The sequence below is a fragment of the Cololabis saira genome, chromosome 14 (genome assembly GCF_033807715.1).
Source record: "Cololabis saira isolate AMF1-May2022 chromosome 14, fColSai1.1, whole genome shotgun sequence".
Classification (NCBI taxonomy): Eukaryota; Metazoa; Chordata; class Actinopteri; order Beloniformes; family Belonidae; genus Cololabis; species Cololabis saira.
This window is the reverse complement of record NC_084600.1, coordinates 39,163,138-39,175,450: the sequence shown is the minus strand read 5'-3', so window position 1 is coordinate 39,175,450 and position 12,313 is coordinate 39,163,138. Positions and strand designations below refer to the sequence as shown.

The window sequence follows — 12,313 nt, the reverse complement described above, 5'->3', positions numbered from 1 at the left end:
TGTACTTTAATGTCCCTCAACAGCGTAGGATTTCAGAACATCAACACAGCACCTAGTGCCGTACTGTGGCGTATCACTCCGCCCAATCTAAAACAGACTAAACACTACAGATAAACTGACTAGTGTCATTATAGTCCCTGATTTACATCAGAATATAAAGAATATATTTATAAAATAATGAACCCTGAATTACCAAAATAACCTTAACAAAAATAAATCTCCTCTTACACTTATAAGGTGAGCATGAATCAATCTGTTTTATGATGTAAAATTGTATGTATTTATTTACTTTATTTATTTATTTAATTTTAGTTGTTAAATTTCTGGAAAAGAAAAAAGTAAAATCATACATGAGAGAAACTATTCAGTTTGTGGCTAAATATTTTTATTTGTATGAAACTGAAGATGCATAATGTAAACCTGACATTTACTTTTAGTTCAGTTTGTGGAAAATGGTTGGCCTGGCTTTCTCTTTAAAACTTAAACAGTTATAAAGCATTACAAACTGTACAATACAGCAAATGCACAGCATTGTTTTGTATTTTGTGTCTTTCAAATAAAAGACCATTTTTTCTAGTCATATGTTCCTCATTCAAGGTTGTTAAAAAAATGCTGCTATAATATTGTATCGTTATCGTGACCTCAATATCGTGTATCGTATCGTATCATGAGATTAGTGTATCGTTACACCCCTACTACCCACAATCAATCATGTAAAAGCGATTCAGAGATGCACTAACATTTAACACATGGAAATAAACATTTTAAAACAGGAATCTGCCTTTTGTCTTTGGAGAGACTCATACAAATGTTTGGTGTGTTTAAAAGTGAGAGGAAGTATTTGAGACTAGCTTTCCTGAAATAATACAGCAAACTGAATTAGACAACTCATTACCCACGCTCAACACAGACTAAACATACAAATACAACAGCAAAGACTAAAAGACTATTAGATTTAACAGGAAAAAAACTGTCAACACATGAAGTCACAGAAACTAAACTAAACTGAAGAACCCTCAGAAATAAGAAGTGGCTTCTACCTCCTCAGCTTGGTCTGCCGGTTGGTGCGATGATAAGAGCGGGCTGTGATGTGACACAGTGACAGTCTGGGATGGCTTCAGTCCCACTGTGGCCGTCTCTGTACCGTTAAACTAATGCTGCTAAATGGTGAATAGTTGACCTTCATTCTCCTGGCCGGCTTTGCTCTGCTTATGCAAACCAATGACAGAGTTCCTCTGTGGTTTGCTCAGCTTTGGCATTACAAGGACACACAAGAAAAACATCATTTGTGATTCTTTTACAGTTCGGCACCTTGCAGTTTTTAGTGAGTATTAGGGTTGTAAACGATAAACCGATGCGACCGGATATTCGTTTCAACAAGAGAGCGAGGCGGCTGCATCGGTAGCAGACTCCTCAATCGATGCGAATTATCCATTAATTCAGAGGTGAATCGGTTATAGAGTCATGGATCGGTTATCGCGAGACTTTGATGCGCCAACATCTCTAAAACAACGCGAGAGCTAAGGTGCCGGCAAAACGCCGCAGCTGCAGCCTGCCGCCTTAGCTGTTAGCAGCCAGCCACATGCGAAGAGACACGAGGAATGAAGGAGGAAAACGAAAACGAAAGCGTCAGCCTGACTGAAGGTGATAATGGACCGAGAAAGATTTTCAATGCACCGGGGAAACATAAATCCAAAGTGTGGACCGTTTTTGGGTTTTATAAGAAGGAAGGGAAGCTCGACAGAAGCCATGCTATCTGTAAGGTGTGCGGAGCAGCGCTGACGTACACGGGCAGCACTACAAATCTCGACCAGCATGCAAGGAGGAAACACGGTCAAGTGTATGGTGAGTCAAACCCCCGTACCAACGAGCAGCAGACGTGTGCAGCAAGCAGTAGCATACAGTCAAGGAACACTATTGCTAACTTATTTGGGCAACTTGGTCACAATTCAACACGTGCTCAGGAAATCACGGCATCAATAACGCGTTTTATTGCCAAGGGATTATGTCCTTACAACATAGTTGAGTGGGAAGGATTCCAGGATTTGATCCATACATTAGAGCCCAGGTATAAGATACCGTCCCGAAATCACATGACCAACACGTGCATGCCAGCGTTGTATGCCCAAGTTAAGAGCCAAGTAGAAAATGAACTCGCAAATGCCGAACGAGTGGCTATAACAACGGACGCTTGGACGTCATGTGCGACAGAATCTTACGTGACCATCACAGCCCACCACATCGCTCCCGAATGGAAGTTAAATGTTCATGTGTTACAGACCAGGGCGTTTAAAGGATCCCACACGGGGAAGAATGTGGGTGCTCTGCTGAAGCAGGCATGTGCTGACTGGAAAATACTCGATAAAGAGCCGGCTCTAGTAACTGACAATGCCACAAACATGATCTTAGCTGGCGTGGAAGCAGAGATGAAACCTCACCTCATGTGCTTTGCACACACAATAAATCTGGCCACACAGAAAGCCTTCAAAGTGGACAAAGTAGCAACTTTGCTGGGGAGGGTAAGGAGAGTGGTTGGCTTTTTTCACCGCAGTGTCAGGGCAGCAGAAATTCTACAAGACAAACAGAAACAACTGGCCTTGCCCATCCACAAACTCATCCAAGACGTGTCCACCCGGTGGAACAGTACCCAGAGTATGCTGGAACGTGCCCTGGAACAACAGCCTGCCATTTCCGCTGCACTTATGTCCAGGGATCTCAGAAGAGGAGAAGAGATTAACACTCTTAAGGACAAAGACTTTTGCAACATCGAAGATATTGTCAAGCTGATGGCACCGGTCAAACTTGTGACCACCAGCATGTGTGAAGACAAGCGGCCCACTCTCTCAATGATTTCCCCTGTCAGATCAAAGCTCAAAAAGAACTTTGAAGCATCAGATGAAGACTCAGTGGTGATCAAAGACATGAAACAAGCATTCAGAAATGACTTGGAGAAACGCTACACTGGCCAGGATGATCTCTTCTACATTGCAGCAGCTCTGGACCCCCGGTTCAAATCTCTGCCCTTCCTGACGGACCATGATGCTGAGCGGACGTTCACAATCATAACAGCAGAAGCTACATCTCTGCACAACAAGGTAAATCCCCCAACACAACATAATTTACTCAACACAAAATACATATTACAATGCATTCTCAAGTCTACTGTCATTAGATTTATTCTGACTGCTGTTACTGTATGTTTGTTCTGTGTTTGTCTTCATTTTATTTCTAGGCAACAGGGGATCCAGTCCAGAGGGGCCCACTGCAGAAAAATCCATGTCAGACTGAATCTGCCGTCGGAGATCTGGACATCAGCATTGATGCACCACCCCAGAACCAAGAAGATCCTGATGGTTTGTGTATTTATATCTTGTAATCAAGAAAGAGTTAAACTCATTCTGCAGCTATATTATTAAAATATTAGCATACAGCAACACATTCAATATAATGAGAGAATCGACATGTCAAGAAAAAGAGTTTAATAATGATGATGATAATACAACTTTTACATATGTGCACAAAACTATAATTAATTCTGAACATCAGGTGATGATAGATGAAATGATAAGGTCAGGTACAAAAAAAATACCAGTGAGGCATGGCAAACAAAGCCTGTAATGTATGGTAATTGTTTTCTATTTCAGATAATGACCCTCCTGTGAAAAAGAAAAAGATGTCAGCATTGGACCAGCTGTTGGGAAAAGACTTTGAAGTGAGGATGGCAGCTACATCTGTAAGAGACAAGGCCAGTGAAGAAGTCAAGAGGTACAGAGAGCGTGATCCGTTGCCCCTGCAAAAAAACCCACTACAGTGGTGGAAAGAGCAGCAGGACTTGCCACTGCTGTCATCTCTCGCTAAAAGGTACCTCTGCATCCCGGCCACCAGTGTGGCATCTGAACGTGTGTTCAGTACTGCGGGAGACATTGTTTCTGCAAAACGTAGTCTGCTCAAACATGAGCATGTGGATCAGTTGATTTTCCTTAAAAAAAATCTGCCCTCCAAAAAAATACAGGACAGTGATGATGAAAATGCATAGTGTAAGTGAACTACGGCTTTTTGACGTGGGAAACTGTTCCTCACACACAGTAGTTCGATTTATTTTACATGTGGCTATTTATTTTATTTTATCTTTAACACAAAGCACTGTGCATTGTTGCCACATTTTGAGATGTTAGTTGTGTAAATGGTTTACTTTGAAACATTGCACCTTTGTTACCTACCTCTAGTGTATGGGCTCAAATTAAAGCCATAAATATTTTGTATCTGTAAATTAACTTTGTACTAGTAGAAATATTTTGTGTGTGTGCAAAAAATATTTGTACTTGCAAAAAAATATTTGTACTTGTAGAAATATTTTGTGCATGTGCAAGAAATTGTGCAAAACTATTTTTTAAGTACAAATATATTTTTTGCACACGCACAAAATATTTCTACAAGTACAAATATTGCAGGTACAAATATTTTTTGCACACACACAAAATATTTCTACAAGTACAAAGTTTATTACAGATACAAAATATTTATGGCTTTAATTTGAGCCCATACTAGTGTTCAAAACTAAGCTCAGGCTGAAATATTGCACTTTGTTACTATTCTGAGACTGTGATACCTCTTTTTGTTCCATTTTGTTAAAAAATAAATACATTAACATGTGATTTTGTTGTTCTGTTTTTTTTTGCCAGTGCCAAAAGCCACAATGCTTGGGGATTTTTGGACTTGAATATTAACCGTTGAATCGAATCGTTCGGAATCGAATCGAATCAAATCGAATCGGTCTGTAATAAAAGGATATCGTTTTTGAATCTGATCGTAACCTGTGTATCTAGATTCATATCGAATCGTTTATCACAGAGAGATGTGCAACCCTAGTGAGTATGTAAGTAAGTAAGTTACAGTTAGAGTTTTCGCTCCATGGAGGTACTGGGCAAGGTGGCATTTAGACGATGCAGCAATTCTGACCACTAGGGATGCTCTGATGTAAATTTATAGCAGGCCTGTAACCCACCAAACCTCTGGGAGATCAAGCCGGACATCCACCCACCACCGTCACAAACTCCTACCTAACGTACCTAACGGAGGAAACTCACATCTCTGCCAGTGCTTCCAGCAACTAGTCTCTTGTTCTTGTATAATTGTGGTTGGCTATTTACCGTTCTCATAATGATAACCCTGTGGTGTTTGATGGTCTGTTATTGTTGACTGACAGTGTCAGACCTGCAGAGGAAGTGGCACATTCCTTTTTTGAGCAACGCCACATAGTACAGAAAAAGAAGATAAATGTAGTTAGTAGAAATTTGACTTCTATTTCTTTGCGAACAGCATGGAACCAATGTATTTCATGACTTATTTTGTCAGCTTCATTTCATTTGTTAATATATATCCACTATCACATTACAGAAGAAGTAAAATAAAGTTACAATTCTGCAATGTTGTCAACACTAACTACATTTACATGCACTAAGAGTAAGTGAAATTGTTGCCTTAATCAGACCGATATTGAAGTTTTTAAAGCCATGTATAAACCTTAGCCCGGCTGTAGCCGGACTGAACTGAAGCTCTTGAGATCAAGCTTTTAGTGCCAGATAATGCGTCCTAATCTGAGTTATTCCGGCATGTACCGTATTGACCCGAATATAAGACGACCCTGATTGTAAGACGACCCCCTTTTTCAAGACTCAAATTTGAAAAAAGACTTTTTTTTAAACACCAAATTAAATTTTTATACAGAAAATAATTACAGTACATCTGAAACAAATGATTATAACAATATATTTGAGAGAAAAAGCATGTTATTTTTGCCTCATAACTTCTTCGACCCACTTTTCTCCAGATTGACGCTACGTTTCTCCATTTTCTGTTATCTTATTTTCTTCTCTTTTCTTTCTTACCGCTATTTTTTATTTTTCTTCTTCATGCTACTGCTATTTTTATTTTTATTCTTTGTGACAGGGGTTCACTTTGGCCTGGGGAGTTAAGTTCAGCATTCGCTTTAAAGATATCTGGCGCCATCTAGTGGTGTGAATGGGTATAACGTCTAGACCCCGAATGTAAGACGACCTTCACTTTTTCAGTCTTATTTCAATGCAAAAAACCCGTCTTATATTCGGGACAATACGGTATATGCAACCCACGCTGAACCGAGCTACTGACTGACCCTTCCAGAAGTGACGACACCACGAAAGCCAGAATATCAACACAGTAGGAAGAGAAGAAGACGGACAACAAAAAACGAACGTGAATAAAGGCAACGCATAAGTGCGTGTGGCGCCACCTAGCATCGCAGAGTCGAACACACCTCACTCAATAATCCATTGTCTTCCCGCACATGCATACTTGGATTTCTCAGAAACTCCAGTTTAATCCTTAGCTAGACTGTCGCCAATAGCTTGATTTAGATGTGCATGTAATAGGACTAACTGGCAGGAATGAAAGCGGCAAAGGAACGTTAGCATTTTTTAGCTCAGAGTCCACCTATAAGCATGGATGTTTGTTTGATTTTATGATCCTGTACAAGATTTATTCTTCTTCGGCCTCTTACTGGTTTACTCTCTCATTTTCTCCTTAATCAACTGTGTCTGCTGTCCATTGTAGGCCTGTGAGCTGGTTTCATTGTGGTTTACAGGCGACAAGGTGTCATAAAGCCATACATAGTTGTTGCAAAAGATGACCAGGACTAGAGTCCAAAGTTGCTTTGTGTATTTTCTGCCATAAGCAGGCACAGCAAACCAAATGATCTACTTTATGCTTCATCAACTTAAGCAAATTATACTTAAAATTAAAGTGAAACCGATATTTTAATTAATAAAAGTGCTTCAGCTGGTATTTTGTCCCCTACTTTCCACAAACATGTCATAAGGTGTGTCACAGTATGGGGTTATCTTCAAAATCTTATTTTCCGAATTCTCCATTTGTTGTTAATTTTTTATTTATTTTTTTTAAAGGAGACAGGTCAAAACTGCAGCCAGCTCCATCTAAGATATGTACCTTCGTCTTCCTCAGCCATGCCTTTGTAATCAATGCAGAATGTGATTTTACATTGTCTTGTTGAAAAATGCATGCACGTCCCAGGAAACTAGCAAGCAGAAAAGAAGGAAATATAACTCAATTGCAAGGCTTGCATAGAAATGCTGTGACAACATTCATGTTCTCTTAGTCCTGCTGCCAACAGACAAAGGAAATCACTACAGGTAATTAATTATGTCCTCTCTCAAGAGGCTCTTTATGCAACATCAATCCCCTGAGCGGTAAAGCCTTTGCTGATGGAACATGAACATCAGAATGACAAGTTATTGGTAGCGTCTTCCTCCATCAGACGATTCTGCTCTTTTAAACCAACTGCTTTATAAACTGGGAAACAGGACCAGAATTTACAGGGTCACGAATGAATCACATCCCTCCCGGGCTACATTCATCTTGATTGATTGAATTGTTTTACTTATTGAGTAGGCTAATATCTGAAATGGAAAACAAGGCCTGATAGATAAATAGATAAATAAATAAATAAATAAAAAATTAAAAGCCAACCTTCCGACCAACATCCAAATTTGAGAAATTTTGAGGTGAGTACGCAGATTTTCCGAATCTTTTAACATTAACTCAATATTAAAGTCAAACTTATAAATCAGTCTAACTTAGAATAAATTCTTCACTTACTCTTGTGTTTTTTTTTTCTTTTGAAAATAGATACATAAATTGAGAATATTAATTCGGGAGTAAACAAATAGTTATCATATAAAGTGGTGTAGCATGATATCATATAAATATAGCATAATAAATATGGTAATATCCTAAAATAACATAGTTTTTATAAAATATTATAACATATAACCAAATTATATACTATAGTTTTACATCCCATGAGATTTCATAACTTAATATAATAATATGAAACAATATATCATGATAATGCCAGAAATAATTATTAGAGTTAGAATTGGTAATTTATGTTTTGCAACTTACTTTTGTGTTAAATATTTCGTTATTTGCTTGATCTCATAGTCAAATTCTGCTGTTTTTAGGGACATCTGTGTGTATGTTTCTAGTCTTATATATATTAAAAATGCATTCCAGGATATATTTTCCACCATTTTATGCGGCATAGACTGCTACAACTTTTCAGCCAGTGCGTCAGTGAGGACTTTTATGGTCTCGTCTTATGTCTAATTTATTGTCTTTATACCTTCATTCCTTTTATTTAAAAAAATCGATGGCAGGTGCTATATAAATAACCCCCGTTGCCCCGGGAAACAGTTTATGTCTGCCTCCCTCTTGAACTTCACAGTACAATTAAATCTCATCTGCCGTTTCATCTTCATTCAAGATCAAGTCAACAACAAGCGAGAGACTACGGAAACAAGCCAAAGTTCAGTCGTTTCATCACTCCCGCGTTTTAGCTACAGTGCATCACATTCGCTATCAGCTTTTACACTAAGCAACTTGAAAGTCAGGAGAACTTCTGAGGGACGTGTGGGAGCCAGTATCTTAAGTAAGGACCCTTTGGCATGTGAACTTTATGTAGTAGCTGAATCAGTAACATTCCATTTGGAAAGCAACCTCTCTACCTCTGGATCTACACCATCATGCTCCCATGATGCCTCTTGCTTTTAGAAAGCTCCGTCTTTTGCAGAGAACAGGCCATTTTGATCAAAATCACACATTCCCATTCACAGGACTGTCTCAGAAAATTTGAATATTGTTCTTTATTTTCTGTAATGCAATTAAAAAAACTAAAATGTCATACATTCTGGATTGATTACAAATCAACTGAAATATTGCAAGCCTTTTATTATTTTAATATTGCTGATTATGGCTTACAGTTTAAGATTCCCAGAATATTCTAATTTTTTGAGATAGGATATTTGAGTTTTCTTAAGCTGTAAGCCATGATCAGCAATATTAAAATAATAAAAGAATTGCAATATTTCAGTTGATTTGTAATGAATCCAGAATGTATGACATTTTTGTTTTTTTTTAAATTGCATTACAGAAAATCACAATATTCTAATTTTCTGAGACAGTCCTGTACAATATGTCAAAGGCCGCGTTCAGACTGCAGGCAAATCTGATATATATCTGATTCCTTCTCATATCCGATTTTCAGGGCTGACTGTTCACACTGTTTTTAGCAAGTGTCCATATCGGATCTGGCTCTGTTCAGACTGGGCCACATCATTGACTGATCTGACGGGTTGCCGTAGCAACGACGTCGGAGCAGAGGCGTCACCCAGCGCGTGTATTGTGTGAAGTCATGTATTTTTTTTATATATATAAAAAAATCCCAAAATATCTGTACCGTTTCTGATTGGGTCGGCACTGCTCATCATTTTTAGACATAACAATGAACGCATACCGCAAAAGTTGTGTCTCGGTGGAGGGACCCGACGTCACAGAGAAAAGTGTTCAGAACAAAACCACCAGCAAACTAACAAACCAACCAACAAAGCTCTCCTCCTAGGAGGAGAGGGGCTGACGGGCTGCAGGTTCAGGCTCACAGCGCGACTGAAGGCTGATTTATGGTTCCGCGTGACACCAACGCAGACCTACGGCGTAGGGTACGCGGCGACCCGCAACTACGTGGAAATGCGGTCTTTTTTTCTGCTATTAAAACATGATTTGTAATGTGAATTTGCAACACTCAAACTACAAATAATAGTTTTTGACGTGACATCAGAGATTGTACATGCTCTCTGTGAAAGGATGAGTAGCTCCACAACTGGAAATGGGCGGGTGGTTTGGAGCGTCTGGGACAGTCATATCCGATCTGAGTGTTTGGAGCTGTTCACACTGAGACGCATCTGCCCAAATGAGATATGGATCGGATATGAAACTACCTCCTGGAGGTGGTTTCGATCTGGTTTGCAAAAATCGGATATCATGTGGTTTGGGACTGTTCAGACTTCAAAAGAGTCATCCAGTTTCAATCTGGATGGGCTAAAAATCGGATATTTGCCTGCAGTCTGAACGCGGCCAAAGTAATTCAAAGATCATCAAAAGTTAATTGTCTAACAAGACGAAAGACTGCGAGAAAACTGCAAAATGTCAGGCTGCATGCAAATCCATAATTAACAGGAATGTCAGCTAAATGGTGAATTGTATTCAGCAAATTTGCAGTTCAGTCATAAATATGTTCATCACTAAATCATAAACGCTGGCTGCAGCAGTGAACGGCAGCACACCACAGCCTGAAGCAGTCCTGATCTCAAAGGAAATCTGTGCTTATGTGCACAACAAAACAGGTTCGTTATTTTCAACTGGAAATGCTTGAGTGGTTGGAGGTAAGTATGTATTGCTGGAATGATTACAGGTGAGAGTTGCAGAGGTGGTTCAGTGACGCAGATAATCTCAGCTGCATCAGGCAGATGGACTGGAAGAAACGATGATGTGATGGGTGAAGTTTAAAGTGAGAAGATTGGGGGAAACTTCATGACAGTCATCTCTCTGCAGAGCTTTGAGGTGTGTTTGAGGCTCTTTATCAGAGTGCAGTTTGAATCCTCCTCCACAAAGATTCAAACCACAGATGGGACGTGTCTCTGAAGAATCGATTCCTTCTCCGTCAGGATTGGTTTGGTTAACTGCAGATGTGTATACACAGTACTCGAGTTGTAAAAAAAAATCAGGGGGGATGGTGGATTTTATCATATGGGGACAGATAATTTGTGCTGATTACAATTAATATAATATATTACAAATAATAGCAGTGACCAAAACACCTGCAGAAATACTGCAGGAATGACATAGCAGCAGTTAAATGCAGCCTTCTGTAAGCTTTAAATATCCACTGGGCTTACATCAAATACATCAAAACACAACAATAAAAACACTTTTCTGAACTTATCAATATGACTCTGTCCTTCACAGGATAAGTAAAATGGATCACACAAAATAAAAATATTTGTCTCATTTCTAGTTAAAATGCCTCATTTTAGTAAAAAAATATTAAAATCTTAAAAAAAACAACAATTTTCACCTGTTTCAAGTAGATTTTCACTTGAAATAAGTAGAAAAATCTGCCAGTGGAACAAGATTTTTTTGCTTGTAATGAGAAGATAAATCATGTCCCACTGGCAGATTTTTCTACTTATTTCAAGTGAAAATTTACTTGAAACAGGTGAAAATTGTCAAATTAGTTATTTTTCTGGTGTTATTTTTCTGGTGATGACTCTAAATGTTGAAATAGCAGTAAAACCACATGCATTGATGAAATGACATAAGGGATGGAAAGGGGGGATGATTTTGACCGTTTTTATTTCAGGGGGGGATGCCATCCCCCCTCATCCCCCCTCAACTCCAGTACTGTGTATACAGTCCCCCCCACCGTCCTCTGTCTCCAACTGGGATTGGTTGTCCTTAGCCCCTTTCTAGGGTTGCCGCCACCCAAGGAGAAACATAAAGGACAACCTCACAGAAGTCCAAACACCTTTGATTCAAGAGTGAGATTGGTTATCGGATATGATGAGTCATGTTGAAAAAAAAAATATATATATATATACACTACCGTTCAAAAGTTTGGGGTCACATTGAAATCTGGAGCATCACATTTGTGGGGTCAATTAAACGCTCAAAATGGCCAGAAAAAGAGAACTTTCCTCTGAAACGCGACAGTCTATTCTTGTTCTTAGAAATGAAGGCTATTCCATGCGAGAAATTGCTAAGAAATTGAAGATTTCCTACAACGGTGTGTACTACTCCCTTCAGAGGACAGCACACAAGCTCTAACCAGAGTAGAAAAAGAAGTAGGAGGGCGCGTTGCACAACTGAGCAAGAAGATAAAGTACATTAGAGTCTCTAGTTTGAGAAACAGACCCCTCACAGGTCCCCAACTGGCATCTTCATTAAAGATGCCAGTTGTAACACCAGTGTCAACATCTACACTGAAGAGGCGGCTGCGGGATTCTGGGCTTCAGGGCAGAGTGGCAAAGAAAAAGCCATATCTGAGACTGGCCAATAAAAGAAAAAGATTAAGATGGGCAAAAGAACACAGACATTGGACAGAGGAAGACTGGAAAAAAGTGTTGGGGACGGATGAATCCAAGTTTGAGGTGTTTGGATCACAAAGAAGAACGTTTGTGAAATGAAAAGATGCTGGAAGAATGCCTGACACCATCTGTTAAGCATGGTGGAGGTAATGTGATGGTCTGGGGTTGCTTTGGTGCTGGTAAGGTGGGAGATTTGTACAGGGTAAAAGGGATTCTGAATAAGGAAGGCTATCACTCCAGTGTGCAACGCCATGCCATACCCAGTGGACAGCGCTTGATTGGAGCCAATTTCATCCTACAACAGGACAATGACCCTAAACACACCTCCAAATTGTGAA

General features: G+C 39.4%; 2 protein-coding genes across 3 annotated transcripts in view; one reads left to right on the top strand and one right to left on the bottom strand.

The window, feature by feature from the left end:
* sgcd (sarcoglycan, delta (dystrophin-associated glycoprotein)) overlaps positions 1-12,313 on the bottom strand; it is a 561,083-nt gene that overhangs the window by 78,039 nt on the left and 470,731 nt on the right. The gene's annotated exons all lie outside the window — the stretch shown is intronic.
* Positions 2,383-4,008, top strand: LOC133460078 (E3 SUMO-protein ligase ZBED1-like). The gene is made up of 2 exons (XM_061740596.1): positions 2,383-3,353; positions 3,645-4,008. Exons 1-2 carry the CDS (start codon positions 2,400-2,402, stop codon positions 3,660-3,662), a joined length of 972 nt encoding a protein of 323 aa, XP_061596580.1. The 5' UTR covers positions 2,383-2,399; the 3' UTR covers positions 3,663-4,008.